The sequence below is a fragment of the Pseudopipra pipra genome, chromosome 26 (assembly GCF_036250125.1).
Source record: "Pseudopipra pipra isolate bDixPip1 chromosome 26, bDixPip1.hap1, whole genome shotgun sequence".
Taxonomy (NCBI): domain Eukaryota; kingdom Metazoa; phylum Chordata; class Aves; order Passeriformes; family Pipridae; genus Pseudopipra; species Pseudopipra pipra.
Genome location: NC_087574.1, coordinates 4090720 through 4106926, shown reverse-complemented (window position 1 = coordinate 4106926; position 16207 = coordinate 4090720). Strand labels below are relative to the sequence as shown.

General features: G+C 58.9%; 2 protein-coding genes across 8 annotated transcripts in view; one reads left to right on the top strand and one right to left on the bottom strand.

Moving 5' to 3' along the window:
• Positions 1 to 33: 33 nt before the first annotated feature.
• Positions 34 to 2171, top strand: NKIRAS2 (NFKB inhibitor interacting Ras like 2). 2 transcript variants are annotated; one of them, XM_064636334.1, is made up of 4 exons: positions 37 to 210; positions 420 to 497; positions 595 to 661; positions 1023 to 2171. In XM_064636334.1, exons 1-4 carry the CDS (start codon positions 117 to 119, stop codon positions 1117 to 1119), a joined length of 336 nt encoding a protein of 111 aa, XP_064492404.1. In that variant the 5' UTR covers positions 37 to 116; the 3' UTR covers positions 1120 to 2171. The 2 variants fall into 2 exon arrangements, with proteins under 2 accessions (XP_064492403.1, XP_064492404.1); XM_064636333.1 differs by having other exon boundaries at positions 34 to 210; positions 420 to 661.
• Positions 2105 to 16207, bottom strand: part of ZNF385C (zinc finger protein 385C) — a 56079-nt gene continuing 41976 nt past the window's right edge. For 4 of the 6 annotated variants that reach the window (XM_064636316.1, XM_064636319.1, XM_064636318.1 and 1 more), the window contains 7 exons: positions 13371 to 13513; positions 9981 to 10091; positions 8239 to 8416; positions 7465 to 7794; positions 5796 to 5983; positions 5508 to 5621; positions 2105 to 5221 (listed from right to left, as the gene is read on the bottom strand). In XM_064636316.1, coding sequence (XP_064492386.1) covers positions 4997 to 5221; positions 5508 to 5621; positions 5796 to 5983; positions 7465 to 7794; positions 8239 to 8416; positions 9981 to 10091; positions 13371 to 13513 — 1289 coding nt within the window. In that variant the 3' untranslated portion in view covers positions 2105 to 4996. The remainder of the gene's footprint in view (positions 5222 to 5507; positions 5622 to 5795; positions 5984 to 7464; positions 7795 to 8238; positions 8417 to 9980; positions 10092 to 13370; positions 13514 to 16207) is intronic. The other 2 variants (XM_064636321.1, XM_064636317.1) reach the window with 2 other exon arrangements.

Genomic DNA, 16207 nt, shown 5'->3' with positions numbered 1-16207 from the left:
GTCGGCGCCACGCCCCTCCCTGCAGCAGGGCCCTGCGGTCCGCCCGCCCGCTGGGGGGCGCTGTGGCGCCGCCCCTGAGCCCCGGCCGCGCCCGCCCGCGGGGCCGGTGAGGCGGGATGGGCAAGAGCTGCAAGGTGGTGGTGTGCGGGCAGGCCTCGGTCGGCAAAACCTCCATCCTCGAGCAGCTGCTCTACGGCAACCATGTGGTCGGTGAGTGCGGGGCTGCCCCTCTGCTCCCCGGCGAGGCGGCGGCCCCGTGTGCCGCGGGCGGGGCCGGCACTGGGCAGGGCTGTCCCTGCTCACCTCTAAACACGGGAGGTGCGGGAGGGCACAACCCGCCCGGCGGGGCATCTCCCCGGGCTGTGCCGGGGCCAGACCCCCGGCAGGGTCCCCACGTGTCCCCTGCCCACCCCCGCCAGGCTCGGAGATGATCGAGACCCAGGAGGACATTTACGTGGGCTCCATCGAGACGGACCGCGGGGTGCGGGAGCAGGTTCGCTTCTACGACACGCGGGGGCTGCGGGACGGGCTGGAGCTGCCCAAGCACTGCTTCTCCTGCACCGACGGCTACGTGCTGGTCTACAGCACCGACAGCAAGGAGTCCTTCAAGCGCGTGGAGCTGCTCAAGAAGGAGATCGACAAGTCCAAGGACAAGAAGGAGGTGAGTCCCCCGGGGGCAGGGGCTGCAGAGTGGGGTCTGCTCCCCTTGGCAGGTTCTCACCTTTGCTCCAGCTTGTCACAAGACGGTTATGGGTCCCTGGTCTGTGAGACTCAGCTGTCATGGGCTCACTGAGGCTACACGTGCTCGACAGCCCGTTCCACTTTGGAGCTGCTTTGAGACACACAGACCACAAGAGGAGGGCAAGGGAACACTGGGACCGTGGGGTTTTAAAAGGTCTCGACATGGAGGGGGGATCAGTGGCAGAGCTGGGTCCAGCCCCAAGGGTGTCCGGGCAGAGCCAGGCAGCCCTGCAGTGCTGCCATTGTTACCTTCAGGGGCCCTTCTCACCCTTTTGGAACAGGTCACCATCGTGGTTTTGGGCAACAAGTGTGACCTGCAGGAGCAGCGCCGGGTGGACCATGAGGCAGCCCAGCACTGGGCCAAGGGCGAGAAGGTGAAGCTGTGGGAGGTTTCGGTGGCCGACCGGCGCTCGCTGATCGAGCCCTTCATCTACCTGGCCAGCAAGATGACGCAGCCCCAGAGCAAGTCTGCGTTCCCCCTGAGCCGCAAGAACAAGGGCAGCGGATCCATGGATGGCTGAGCCTTCTTCCCCTTCCCTTCCATTGCCTCCTCCTCTTCCTCATCTCCCTGCCTCCCTCGCACACACCCCTCCTGCTGAGCCTGTCTGGTGTCACGGAGCCTGCGGGAAGCAGGTGGCAGGAAGAACAGTCATCCCAGGGCTGGGAATGGTCCTTGAGGATGAGAGAGGCAGTGGGCCAGGGACCAGCCTTCTCCCTGCCTGGCCTCTGCACTGTCAAGGTGCTGCAGGAAGGCCGGGATTCACCCAGTGACCCTCTGCTCTTGGGTGCAGGCTGGGAGGGGGCAGCAGAGGCACAGGCTGGCCAGCTCTGCAGCTGGGCTAGAGGGAAGAACTCCCTCTCTCTTTTCTATTTCCTGATACCATGTGGGAAGAGCCCCTTTGCTGGCCCTGCCTCCAGACGAGCAGCTCTCCCGGCCCTACCCCAGCTGGCTCTGCACTGCAGCTCCTTAGCTAGCAGTGCCCACTGCTCCTTTATGCACAGGAATATCCAGGCATCCTGCCCCAGGGAATGCCTAGGGTAGGGCAGGTGCTGTTCCTGAGTGCAGGATGCCCAAATCCACCAATCCAGCCCTGCTCTTCTGGGTGCAGACTCAGCCATGACCTCGGAGCAACTGGGACTGTGCTTACCCTGCACACCTGGATCCCTGGAGGAGCTGGGACTCTGCTTACCCTGCACACCCAGATGCTTCAGGCTGCAGCAGCTCTCCCTGCCCACCTATCACGGTGCTGCCTTCTCTCAGAACTACCATAAAACCAAGGCACAGGTGTCCCAGTCCTGTCCAGCAACACCAGTTCCCTTCAGGTAGTCTGGATGTAGGAAAAGAGATGACAAAAAGACCTGGCCTGTTTATATTTGTTCCTTTTATTTACTGAGTAACACAATAAAGCGATGAGATTCGATTATCAAAATATTTTCCTTTTTTTTTTTTTCCCAACAGTTATAGTACATCAAAAAAATATACAATGAACATTACAGGAGGGTACTGGCCAAGTCCCTAGAGTCTGGAGATTCCATTTGGGGTTGTTTTTTTTTTTGTTGTTGGTTTTTTTTTTTAAATCAAACTTCACATCACTCCAAGGTTATTTACAGAGGGGCACATGTTACCGAGCGCTATGGACTATCCCTACTCCTAGTACAGCATGTGCTAAGTCAAAGGCAGTAAATGCTTTGGAGAGCAGGAGGGGGATTTGGCAGGGGGGATGCTGTAATGGGGGGTTCTTAACGCAGCTCGTTGCAGTATTATTGTTACTAGAAGGAATGGCTTTCTCAGGGTTAAAGTGCCAAGTACAGGAGTGTCTCAGGACTCCACTGGTGAGGGGTGACGGAGCAGCCGCAGCTCCAGCACAGGCTTTTTGGAACAAACTGGAGGGGAACAGGCCCAGCGGTGCCACGCGGCTCTGGAGGCCGGAGCCTGGCTGCTCCTGGTTCCCTGTGCTCCTGAGGCGCTGGGCATGGCACAGGAGGGACACGGAGCAGGACAGGACCTGTTCTTCTGCCACCGCCGGGCTGGGGGTGACCCTGAGGGCCTGGGAAGGGCACAGTGAGCTGGGCGGGGGTGGTTGGAGCCGTGCTGGCCATGGGCTGGTTGGCACTGTGGCACAGGGGACTGGGGTCACGTCCCTCCTGCCGCTGGGGGCCCCACCAGCGCAGGCTCCTGTCCCCTGGGACTCAGAATCCCCACGTGTGCCCTGGGCTGTGGGACCATCTCCCTGTCCCTGGCAGAGCCTGCCTTCCCTCAGCTGCACTCCAAGCCACGTCTCCCATCACCACTGCAAGACCTTTCTGTTGTCTCTACTCACGGCTACTCACTCTTCTCCCAGTGTCCTGTCTCCACTCTTCTCCTTCCCTGAGGCAGAGATGCCCTGGGCAGGTGAATCCATTCCCAGGGGCTCCATCACTCTCCTGTCTCTGGGGCAGGAGCACAGCGGTGGCTCCACGGTCAGTGCTGCCCACAGGCCCTGCAGGGTGTGCGGCTCCCTGTGCCCTGCTCCCTCCAGGCAGCTTTCCTTGCCCTCGCTGAGGCTCCAGCCCTGGGAAGCAGAAAAGTTTCAGCCACCAGAGTGGCTCATTGGCCGGTTCCTGTTCAGCTCCCCATGCCAGGACCCATCCTGAGCATCAGCAGAGCACGCTGGGCAAAATCCTCCTTAAATCCAGGTGCTGCTTATGGCCAAGACGTCAGATATGTGTGCTTGTGCGTGTGGATTCCCAGGTGCACACACCAACCTGCCTCTTCCCGAGGGCTGGGAGGGAACATGGGCAGAGGTCTGAGCCAGCATCTTGGGCTGAGGACAGGACAGAGCTCAGTGTTACGTTGGTTCTTCTGCTCCCACCGCTGCTCCCGACTGTACGGACACATCAGCACCAAAGGGAAACGCAGGTGGCTAATGCGGCGGGCGAGCTGCCCCCCTGGATTGCATAGATCGGGGTGGGGTGTTCCTCCAGCGAAAGGTCCGTTCGGGATGCAGCTCTCCTGCGTGTCTCCGTGTACAGCAGCGCGCTGGGCACCCGGAGTGCCGCAGGCACAGTCCCAGACCAGGTCATGGCTGGGCTGTCTGAGCACAGTGAAATGCAGAGCTACAGCCTCGGGGTCCCTCTGGAGCCCAGCATTCTGCAGGCTACAGGTGCCACCTGCTCCTTCGTACCTGATTGTCCGGGCTGCTAGGGACACCTTTGTTTTTGGGAATCATTCAGTAACTCCCTGGAAGCTCCTAATGGGGATGGGGTTGGAGGGCTGGGCACGGCGGGCGAGCAGCAGCGTTGCCTTTCACTGGAGAACCGAAAGTGCTTTAGGGACATTCACTCAGCCTCACAGCATCTCCCGGGAGGTAGGGGCAGGGCTGTCCCCATGGTGGGACAGAGGCAAGGAGAGGTGCCAAGCACAGGGTCACCTCCTCGGGGACCCAGCACCGGGCAGCCTGGCGCTCCCGGCCTCGCTGGGCGGGAGGGGGCCTGGCTCAGCCATATGCCCGTTGTGTGCTTCTGGGGCCAGGGCAGGGCCCGTGTGCTTTGGAGGGGGGAGGCACTGGCCCTGGGGTCAGCTATTGCTCTTGGAGTGAGGATACGGTCAGTGTGGCTGGTGCCTGCTGCCGCTGGGGCTCTTTGGCTGGTGGGATGTAGGGAGATGTGGGAACTGAGGGGCTGATGGGTGGCACAGAAACCCCCAGCCAGCACAGGCAAGTGTGGGGCTGGTGAGGGCACAGCCAGCCCAGGCTGAGAGGGGAACTGCCAGCTTCCCACCTGTGCTCCTACTCTCCCAGTAAGAGCTGGGCTGAGACTTCCCTCACAGTTCCCTTCCCATTGGGCTGGCAGGGACCAGAAGGATGCTCCTTCTCCCAGGGACCAGCCAGCTCCTCTCCTTCCAGTCTGGTAACTGAGAGGGTGATGAAGAAGCAGCCAGCAGGCCAAGGACAGGCAGGCCATGGCCATGAGACGGTCCTGCTGACTCAGGCACCGTCCTCTCCTGTGCACTGCCCAGCCGTGATGGGCTGCTCTGCCAAGCGGGGCCGGCGCGGGCCGGGGGAGTGGTGGGGATGCGTGGCAGGGCTGGCCAGGCTCTGCCGGGGCACCTCGCTCCAGCAGGAGCCTGCTCCAAGCAAAGGAGAATCTGGATTTGATGTCTATGACTACGGTTTCCCACCAGCCAGGAGAGCAGGTAGCGGGAGCGCTGCCCTGCCCCGCGCAGCCCCCGCAGCACAGCCCGGCCGCGGCGCGGACCCTCGGCGGGCCAGCAGCTCTAGTAGGGTGCGAAGACGATGGGGCCCGGCGTGGTGCGGACGTGGGCCGGCGGCGTTCGGAAAAGGGCTGGTCCGAGGATCGGGGCTTGGAAGAGGGTGGTGGCAGTGGCTGGTCGCAGGGCGAGGGGGCCGGGCATGGCGCAGACGGCAGCGGCGGTGAGCGGGCTCGGCAGGAAGCGGGTCGCCAGGGTTTTGGTGAGGTGCTTCTGCAAAGCCAGCTTGGACTGCAGGGAGGGAGGAGGAGACTCCATGAGATCGTGGAACAGGTGGAGGAATCACAAGTGCTGCCATTGTGAATGCTGCTGCCAAAGCACTCCCAAGTTATCCCTATTCTGGCCTTCCCAGGAATAAAGACTTGAATCCACCCCCCCCCCCCACCACAGCCCACCTTCTGTGAAGGGAGCAGCTGAGGTGTGGTGATGTGAACTGAGATTTAAGAGAAGCAGCTCCTGTGACTCACTGCAGGGATGGCTGATGGCGAGCGAGGGTGCTGTGCAGGGAGACAGGTACCTTGAGAATACTCACTGCGAGGGCAGCGTTCTTCTGCAGCTTGTTGTAGGGGCTGTACTTAGGCTTGGGCGGCTTCCCCGCCAGCCTGTCTTTGTGTCGCCGGCTGCTCATGTGCTGGGGAGGAAAACAATTGGATCACTGGGAGCCAAGACAGTGAGGGGAGACCCACGGCACTGTGCAGTTTGGGTCCATGGGAGATGCTCCTCACCCTTCAGGGACCATCAGGTACCTGCCCCAAGCCCCTGCCCACCCACACCCTGTCCCCCTGCACTCCCAGGGCATCATTACCTGCTTGAGCTGAGTCTCCGAGTTCACGTAGATCTCACACACTTGGCAGTGAAATGCCTTGTTCTGGATGTTGATGCTGCCCTTGTTCCCGATCCGCTTGGACTTGTGCCCTGCCCGGGAGAGCAGCTTGCCCCGGCCTCGCCGCAGCTGGGTGCCGTGACCTTCCAGCATTGACTTGTGCTTGGCGCCTGGTGAGAGGGGACACTCAGCAAACCCAGCCCAGCCCTGTGCCATGGCAGCAGGGACGGTGCCCTCCAACAGCACCAGGAAACCCACACCAGCCTGTGCCTGGCAGCACTCGCAGGCAGAGGGGGACAGGGAGCTGCCTGGGAGCCCGGACTCTTGCCGGCACTGTGCAGCCCATTCCCAAACCCTGCCAAGGCTCATGTCACAGGCAGACCAGAGATGCTCAGCTTCCCAGAGACCCCCCCCCACATGTGCCAGACCTTCACAGAAGCTGCTATTTTGAGTGTGTGCTGGAGCCCGTCGCCTGTCCCCGGGCGTTAGCACAGTCTGCGGGGCCGGGCACTCGTCGCCCGCCGTGCTGCAGCATCTGAGCCGTGCCCAAGGTCAGAGCGGAGCCGTGCGGAGCCAGGAATAGCTCAGCTGGGTCACAGCAGGCGGGGAAGGAGGAACCCGAAATCCCCGCACACCTGGGGACAGGGCGCTCTGTCCTACCCCTGCCAGCGCCAGGACGGCGGGGGCGCGTGGGGGGCAAGTAATTTAAGCCCCTGCTAATTCATTCTATTTTTTAAGGCGTGAAGCAAGGAGCCGTGTGACGGCCGCAGAGCAGCGCCAGCCTGCAAACGTTTGTTTGTTTGTTCTTTTTCCCCAAATCAGCTCCTAAATTCGTAACTGGAGCTGACAAAAGCAAAAGGACATGTCTGCAGCTAAGCCGCAGCAGTGTCCTGAGCCAACCCTGCACACAGCGGCTGCTGCCACCCCAGTGGGCAGTTGGGATGGGAGAACTGGTTCCCAGTTCTTGCTGAACTGGGGGAGAGAAGGACCTTCCATTTAAAACTGAGATGCTCATTCCGTTTTAGCATCCTCTAGAGAAAGGGACGAGTCAGGATCTGACACTGCAGGGCCCACAGACCCTGCTGGGTGCCCCTGTACTGTGGCTGCCACACCCACCACCACCCCAGGGGTGGGTGTCTGGCCACCCTCAGGTTTCAGGGGGACCCTCAGCACCCACCACCTGTGACCTCCCTGAGGGGCTGCCCTGTACAGCCCAGGAGCCTTCACTGGCTGTGGGGCTCCAAAGCTTGTTGGATTCCCAAGGCACTTCTCTACAGAACGATGAGCCCAGACCGAGCTGCTTTGGGAAGGATTATCCTGGGTCTGCAAGAGGCCCTGGCTATCAGCTTCAAGCCAAATGAAATATAAAGTTGCCTCAATCACTTGATTAAATGTAGCTGGAAATGTCCTTAATTGAGACACGAACAATAAGAGCATTCGACCTTGAGAAATTTCACCACAGAAGCTGCAGCCCAGGTAAAGCCCCACAGCTTATCTGTGAAGGCCACCTTAACGAACCCTTTTTAATTACAGCAACACTCATTAAAGCTCGCTGCTTCCCCATGAGGCCATTAGGTGATGGGGCATGATTTTGCTTGAAACCCCAACAATGGAGCAGCCCATCCCCCTGTCCCTGCAGTGATGCCCTTACCGGTGTTGTGAGCCTCCAGCTGGGACAGGGAGTTGACAGTCACTTTGCAGGTGGGACAGTATAGGTGCTGTTTGCTCTTCTTCCCCTCCTTCTCGCTCTCAGGGGTTGAGCTGACGCTGCCACCCGACTCAGCAGCCTGTGCCTCGGCTGCCTGGGCGGACGAGGAGGCCACGCTGGTGGCATCAGAGGTGCCCTCTGAGAGCTCAGAGGCCGGTGGGGAGCCCAGCGGGGCGATGCTGCCCGGCAGATCCGTGGGTGATTCCTCGGCGCTGGGCGCCAGCCCCAGGCTGCTGCCCTCACCCTCTGGCTCCTGTGGGCTGCTGGCATCAGCTGCAGGGTAGGGAAGGAAAGGGGGAAACGGGAAAGAGAAAGAAGTGGGCAGAAAGTTCTCTGTGCCTGAACAGGTTTTCTGGATTTCAGGGAGCACCTGCCATTCTCCCCAAGACCATCTCGGGCACTGTCTGCATGTGTCCATGCTCCCACCAGGGCTGTCCCTGCATGTGGCAGAGCCCTGGGATGTGTGAGGCAGAGATCGCTTCCTCTCCCGCATCCATACAAAACACCTCCCGGAGACACCAAACCACAGGGAAAACACCGGCCATCCCCCCACAGCCGCAGGGATGCCCAGGGCCAGGCTCCCCCAGGACACTGCTCAGGTTCCCGTGCTCAGCCTGTCACACGGGCAGAGCACAGAAGCTCATTTACGAACGCTGGCAGTGGCATCTCTGCCGTGCTGATTGCAGCCTCCCCAGCCCTATCCCCCCCTTCCTGCACCTGTACCTGTGCTGCCGGGCTCCCCACTGCCCTCGGGGATGGGGGACAGGTCGGCTGCACTGTCCTGGCTGGGGGTCCCCGCTGCAGCCCCCGCCACCTTCTGCTTGTTCTTCATGGCCTCGATGGCCTTCAGCCTCCGTGCGTGCTTGTGCCCCTTGTAGTGGGCTTCTGCCTGGTTCTAGGGGCAAAAGACCGGGATGACCACGTTGGTGCAGCCTCCAGACAGAAGGATGGGCACAGAGAGGGCACGTTACGAGGCCAGCCCTGGGATGTGGCTGCTCAGGCACATTTCCAGTACAGCCACATCCTCTGGTGACATCCACCCCCAGGGCCACGACTACCACAGAGGGGCTGTTGGGAGCAGGGTGTGACACAGGGGGATGCTGGTAGGGGGGTATAATACAGAGGGAGTGTTGGCAATGGACTGTAACACAGAGGGGGTGTTGGCAATGGGGTGTAACACAGAGCCACATCCCTCCTCCCCCCAGCCTGCTCTGACAGCGACATATTGGGGCCGAGGTGTCACTCTCTAAGACATCACCATGTTGCACGGCTGAGATAAGGACCCTGCTCTGATTAAATGCACCAAGTCGCTCCTAAAAGCAGCTTTCAGGCAAAATTTATGACTCCAGAAATGTAGAATGAATTGTTGCTGTAAAAATGAAATAAAGAGGTTCATCAGTGGGGACGACATGTCTCCCACTGTATCCTAAGGGTTGTCCAACACACGGTTCACGTCCCCTGGCTCCTCTCTCCCAGCAAACACTGGATAGATAATGAAGTGCGACTCTGACGGGTTCATGTCTGCACCGAACTGATAAAAACAGCCACAAAAGAAAATCCTCCAAGCATTGGTGTCCTCCCAGTGGGGACAATGCCGTATTGTCCCCCAAAACAACTCCAGCTCGGCAATTTATGGAAAGGAACCCCAGTATGAATTAGACACTGTACCCCTGAGCAGCACAGATTAATTTGCACAATGATCCGGGGGGCCAGCTGAGGCTTCCAGGGCTTGGCAGGGGGAAGCATCCCATCCCTTTCCTTCCCTCCCCCCGTGGCTTTCCAAGGGCTGGGAACAGTGGTCAGGGCCGACGGCCAGTACGTGGGAAAGCAAAGGGCCCGTCGGAGCGTGGTGCCTCATTAGCAAAGACAATAAACTCCCCCTGGATATCAGGGCTGGAATGGGACTGGGTGCAGCCGAAGTAGGTCACCGCCGCCGCGCCGGAACACCCGCGGGCTGCGAGGGTCTGTGCCAGCACACGCTCCCGCAGGGAACCTGGGGGGGACACAGGCAGGGACAGGCAGAGCGGGGACAGGGACATGGGGTGCTCACGGGAGCACTGGGAGCATGTGGTGGGACCAACTCTCCTGGCACAGCACTACCAGCTGGGATGAAGCCTGGAACAGGGAAGCAATGCTTTTCCCCAAGCCCCCTGGCTGCGGAGAGGAATCACGAAGCCCAGAACTGCTGAGTTTCAGTAGCAGAGCAGCACCAGCCTCGGGTGCTGCAGATGCAGCATGGCCAGGCTGGGACAGCTCCTCCACGGGTGGCAGAGACTGGCCAGGGCTCAGGGCTCGGGGAGGCAAGAGCAGCTCCCACAGCCCCCACACAGCCCCCATGCTGCCTGACACCAGGCAGCATTGGTGGATGAGTAGTATGGCCCATCTTCTTGGGATGCCTCTGCTCCAGTGCTGGCCCCATGTGCCCCACTCACCCCAGCCCCACCTCTGGCCCCGCTTACCGCAGAGTTGAAGCGTAGGTGGCAGATGTTGCAGGATATGAACTGCTTCTTCTTGAGTGGGGCCGGCACGCCAAAGGTGTGGCTGATCACTGCCTTCTGCACCGGGTCCATCTGGAAGGGGAGGGAGGGCAGAGGGTGGCTTGGTGCCACATCCTGATGGCTGCCCTGGCGTGGCACCACGACCCGGTGACCCCCACGCCTGCCACGCTCCCAAGGAGCCGCTGCCAAAACCACAGAGCTCACACTGGGAGCGAGGGGCTGTGGCTGCTGAGGCAGTGCATCAACACCGGCTCCTGTCCTGCTTAAACCATCCTTATATCCACCAATTTCGCAGGGTCTGAACATCAGCTGTGGTCTGGCAGAGGTGATGAGACCCTGTCTGTCCCATTGTGTCCCCACTGTCTGTCCCTGTCCCTCCCCACCTCAGACACTGGTGTCACAGATGGCAAATTACTGTTTGACACCAGTGCCCACAGCCATGGACACAGCTCGCCCGAGGCACAGTGCCCATGAAAGCCCCTCTGGGCTGCCCCACTGCTCTGGGGCACTGCACCTGCTCAAACCCAATGATGACAACTCACTCACTGAGCTGGGTACACACAGACCTGCTTCGGTGACCTGCCAGGAGCACTGTCCATCGTCCAGCCTGCCTGGGGCCACAGTGGGGCTGAGCATGTGGCCACTGCCAGCCCCTGGCCCTTCTGTCTCACCCCAGGGCTCAGCCTCATTCCGCAGCCCAGGCACCAAAGTGGTTCCAAAAGCCATAATTGTTTTAAACAAAATGCATTTATTAAGGGAGAAAACATAAGAATAACCTCTTTGTCTGAGCGTGGCTCTAATCTATAATGCAACTATTGTTCCCTACCCTGTGGCACAGGGAGATTATCTTATCTGAGTCCTGCTGTCAGGAGAGCCCGGGGTTTTCAGCGATCGTATTTCTCTGCAAAGCTATTTCGCTGCCGAGACAGGTGCATCAGTCTTCGAGGCACATGCCTGGACAACAGCGCCATTATCAAGACCCCAAATTCCTTTCCAGGAGTGAGCAGAATGGTAAAAGCAGGTGATTAATGAAGTGCCTGTTTGCTATGAAATTTTACTCACTTATCTGGCATATAAATGAAGAGGCATTTGGGGTTCGGCAGAGACCCGGAGGAAGCTACAGATGGCCAAGATGCTGCTCCATGCCTGACGACAAACATTGCAACGTGCTGCTGGCAGCATCCCCACGCTGACGGGCTGTGGGGCTGGCACTTGCTTTCCAGAGAAACACCCACCTCTTCTTTCAGAAAAAGAAAAATGGCTCCAACCTTCCCAGCAATGTCAGCTACCAGGTTCCAACCGGTTGCTCCCACCGAGCACCACCAGATCCCATCAATCACCACTGGCTCCCACGGAGCACCACTGGCTCCCGTGGGCTCATCCACGCCCCAAGCACCGCAGCAGGAGCAGGGCAGGGATCAAAGGAGGATGCAGAGGAAAGATGCTGGCACAAGAACACAAATGCAGCCAGAGACTGTCCTGGCCTCAACCACACCCTCACAGCTACCTCGGATACAGAAAAACCCCCACAGCTCCCACGGGGCCAGTGGGGGCTGTGCCACTGCCATACGTACCGGCACCCACAGCCGGAGGCTGAGGAGCTTCCCAGTGGCTTCCAGCAGAACGGAGCCAGCAACAGAGGTTGGCTTTGGGCACCACACTCTTGGGGAATAAAGATCCCGGCTTTATAGTCAATTTGTATTGACTCACATTACTTTATTTATCCCTGGATGTTCCTGTCGATATAAATAGTGATCCCTGTGTTGAGCTCCCTGTGACCCCTGAGGTCAGGATTGGGAATTCACAGGGATGCAGCATCCGTTCAGATCGTGTCTCCTGACGGAGTTTTACGAGGCGCTGCTAGGTCCTGGGGATTTGCAACATCCCAAGAGCAGGGAAGGGCCTTTGGAGCACAGAACGTGCCTCCTGTGCTGTGTTAAGGGTTTTTATTCCTGGTTGTTGCTCTGAGTGGCAGCAGGCAGCTTGGAAGGGTTTTGCTCGCTTCAGAGTAAAACATCTGCTGGGTTCATGGGAGCCCCGTGACCTGCTCCAAGTGCAAAGAGTTCCAGATCATCAGCCCTGGCACTGCTCGGCAAACAGCACACGCCAGGCTCAGGTCTGAGCTCAGAGTGCTTCACTTCAGGTGCCTGAACAGCCGTGACAGCCTCCCCTGGCATCTCCATCCATGTCCGACCCATCCTCCACAGCAGGAGCCCCCACAGAGCACAGCAGCCGTGCGACACTGTGCAGCTCCAGCAAGTACCAGATTCATATTCCAAACTACTGATTTTTTTAAAGCACCAAACCGGGGCGAACACGCGCCGAGGCAGCGGCAGGCGGGAGCTGAGGGGAGTGAACAACAGGCGCTGGGTCAAGTTCACTCCTGATTCCAGTGACTAAAAAAAGAGCCCAGACAAAGAGCAGGAACCGTAATGGCATCAAAACCCCTCCTGTCCTGTGTTTGTGTTCCTGCTCATTAGCCAGGGAGAGGCTGGGCTGGGGCTTCAAAAGAGCTTAAGGGACTCAGACGCCTGAATCCCATTCAACAGCAACAGGAATCCTGTGCTTAATTCCTGCGCCGTCTTTGAAGATCTCAGCGATAATTTGCACCTTCCGAGCAGGTTTAAGCTCAATGCCACTCACAAAAGGCTGGCAAGCACAGAGGGGGCTCAGGAAAGTCCCGTTTCCAGGATCACGAGCGAAAACCACAGGCATTTTCTGAACCCTGAAATGCCAGCCCTGCCTCAGCAGGGGAGAGGGGGAGCAGCCCTGGGGCCCACTGCCCTTCCTGAAGCAGAATCTGCCCCACAGCAATGCTGGAGAGCACTCAGGGGGACAGAGACCCCCACAGGGCTGGGACCAGCCTGGGGAAGCAGCATGGCATGGGAAAAACACCACTGCACACCTGACACACTGTTGGTTTAGCTGTCTAATAGAACATTGGGGTGGGAGCAGTCCCCCTATCACCCCAACACCCACAGCACCAGCCACACTCCTCATATCTGTAACACCTTCTCTCTCTTTCTTTCCTTTTCCTTATTTATTTTTCAACTAATGAACTGCTCTCCAGAGCTACTTTATTACTATTGATTCCAGGGGCAAAATCCAATTGATCTTGGTTAAAATGAACCACGTTTTTAATTCTGGTACCGACAGGCACTGGCTGGGCAGGAATCGCTCTGAGCTAAGGGCAGGGCAGGAGTGTTGAACTGGTGTCCAGCAGCCAAAGATCCTGGGAATTAAACCAGAAACTACCTGGTGTGGTTCAAGGACCAGTGCCATGTAAAGGAGGGACTGCTGCAGGGGAAGAGGGGTCCAACAGCCAATGCCCACCCACCTCCAGGGACTCACCGTGTTGAAGTTGGGGAACAGGTTGAGCGGTGATGTCCCGTTGAGCCTGAAGGTCAGAAAGTGCTTGATGTCCAAGGGGGGGTGAAGGGGCCGTCCAGGGATGGGCAATGATGCTAAGAGGGGGCTGCTGTGTCCGGAGGGACCTGTGCAGGCAAGGGGAAAGAGCAGCATTAGCACTGGTGGTCCCTGCTCGCAGTGGGAAGACCAGGCACCTGAGACACGGCACGCAGGGACATCTGCTGTGGATGGACCCTCCTCAGTGAAAGGTCGCAGCCCAGGGTGGCCCTGGGCACCCCTTTGTCTTTCAGGCTCAAAACCAGCAGCCCAGTTTGAAGCTGAATGCAGCTGCCTCCACGTCAGAGCGTGGACATGCTCAGGAGCTCGCTCTGAACCCTCCAAAAGGTGTCAAAACCTCCCCCAGGGAAGCAGCCCCTTCCTTGGGCTCCCCCACGACAGCACCATGGGGGTTTCTCACCGGGGCCAGTGAGGTTTTGGCTGCCAGCAGTGGAGGAAGGACCGGGGCAGAGGCTGAGCTGCCCCCGCTCCTACGCTACGGCCGCCGCTCCTCGTCACCCGCAAACGAACCACGCGCTCCGGCGTGCGACTTAAAAATAGCCTGGGGTTATTAATAATGTTCTGTCTAAAAAGAAAACACCCGTGGGATGGAGGGAAGGAGGGAGGGAGGGAAGGAGGGAGGGAGGGAGGGAAGGAAGGCCGAGCAGAGGGATCTGTCTCCAGCCTGCTCCCCATCCCAGGTTTCCAGTCAGGCTCATCACAGATGATGAGCACAGCAAAGTGGCAGAGAGGGTCTCTGAGTGGCAGAGAGGGTCCCTGCCCAGCTCTGAGAGGGAGGAGGGGGGAAAGCTAAAATAAAAAAAATTAATCAAACACAATAAATCAGAAATGGTTTCAGAACGCTGAGCCAGAAGAGCCCATTCACATCCCACACGGCTTCATGCCTCCTCCAGCCCACTCACAGCCCTGTTCCTCCACCTGCAGCAAGGACAAGGCCAACATCTCTTGTTTTTTTTGATTTTTGCATTCTTCTTCACCTCAAAGGCATTGTGGAGCCCCTGCCACAGCACAGCGTGACCCCATCCCACCACCCCAGCAGAGCAGAGAACACCCCCTGTGGGAGGGTGTCGGGGGGATCTGCTGCTCCCACAGCAGGAGCACTGACTGGGAGCCATCACCACCAGCACCTCTTTGTGAGAGCGCTGAGCCTGAGCCCTCCTCCAGCCCCCTACACCCCACACTGGTTGCGCAGGACAAGGACCCCAGGCTGGTGCTGCTCCTTACTCTGCTCTGCACCCACCCTGCGCCAATCCCAGCTGGTGCAGGAGCCGAGACATGAATCTGAAATTCAAAGTTCGAGAGATCCCCTGGATTTGAGCAGCAAGTGCTCGCCGCCGGCCCCACGGGCACCAACGACCTCTTTCTGGGCGAGCGCACGCGGCGGCTCTGCCACGGCGCCGGAGCCATCCCCGAGCCGGGCCTGACTCCGGGGAGGAATTACAGTTTGCTTCATCAGGCGTGCACTGATCGAGTTAATTCCAGAGTCGCCCAGAAGGGAAATCTGCGAAACTGCTTAAAAATAAATAAATAACATTACAGCAGCAGCAGCAATGAGGAGGGAGCAGCAGCGAGCAGGACTGGGTGAGCAATGCATAATTAACCTTCTGAGGCGTGAAACTGTTTCTGCATCAAATCATCTGAGACAGCCCAGCCGGCGCCGTGGGAGCTGCCTGAGGACCCCCCAGCACAAGCGGCCCCATGAGAGAGCAGCAGTGAAGGCATTTGGGGCTGGATCACGAGGGGTGCTGATCACCACTGTCAGTGCGGTTTGCACTGACTGCACTGGCCTTAAAAACATAAAATATATGTACATGTAAATATATATATCTGGGAAGAACAAGAGGGCAGGCAATTGTCTCCTCCCCCAACATCAGTAACCACATAAAGGGGTTCACTCCCTAGGGAGCAGCTCCTGCACTGGGCAGGCACAGGGGGGATGCTGAGGGGACACAGAGTCCCAGGGGCAGCCACCACCCGCAGCAGCTGCTGCCCACAACAGTACAGACAAGATACACCAACCTCTTTGGCACATCCTTGAGCTCAGATTTGTGGATTAAACATATTTCTGGGCTGGGATAAACCAGGTGGTTGGAGAGAGCCCAGAAATCCCAGTGAGACCCCTTGGAGGGTCAGGACCTTTCCCCCCAGCTTTGCCCCTGAAGCAGACAAGACCCTCGGGAGCAGGAAAAGGGCTGAAGCCACCCCAGTGCCATCAAAGCTGCCCAGAATGCCACAGCACTCCACTGGGGCACCCACGTGATGCTCCTGGGGCACCTTCCCAAGGTTACAGGGCCATGGCACTGCCGGTCCTGCCTTACCTTTGCTGCAGGGCAGATTCCGGCAGCAGCTGAGGGCGGTATTTTTAGGTATTAATTAAACACTCAATTACAGGGATTTGCTTTGAGGAGAGTGGCAGGGCCCCAGGTCTGTATAGAATGACACGACCTTACCCAAGGTGACGAGCACGGCCAGTGGTGGGCTGGGCTGTGCTGGTGAATGGCATCCCCAGACGCTCAGTCTGCAGCTCCGGAGTGGGGTGTCCTCTGCCACAGCACCGGCTCTGTGTCTCCCCCTGTTTTGGCAGAGGAGCCCCCACGGCCACAACAAACGCTACTGCTTCAGCACCACAGGTCCTGCCAGGATGGGATGTGCTCCAGGCCCTGTGGAGCATTCCATGGGGCTGATGCAAGGAGGGGAGTGTGGGAACCCCGTGTTCCCAGCACAAACACCTGCTGCAGCCTGTGGAGGGGGTCTCTGTGTCC

Coding starts and splice junctions, on each gene's coding strand:
- NKIRAS2 (XM_064636333.1), top strand. CDS start 117: ATGGGCAAGAGCTGCAAGGTGGTGGTGTGCGGGCAGGCCTCGGTCGGC. Junction 211..419: donor CTACGGCAACCATGTGGTCG/GTGAGTGCGGGG, acceptor CACCCCCGCCAG/GCTCGGAGATGATCGAGACC. Junction 662..1,022: donor AGTCCAAGGACAAGAAGGAG/GTGAGTCCCCCG, acceptor CTTTTGGAACAG/GTCACCATCGTGGTTTTGGG.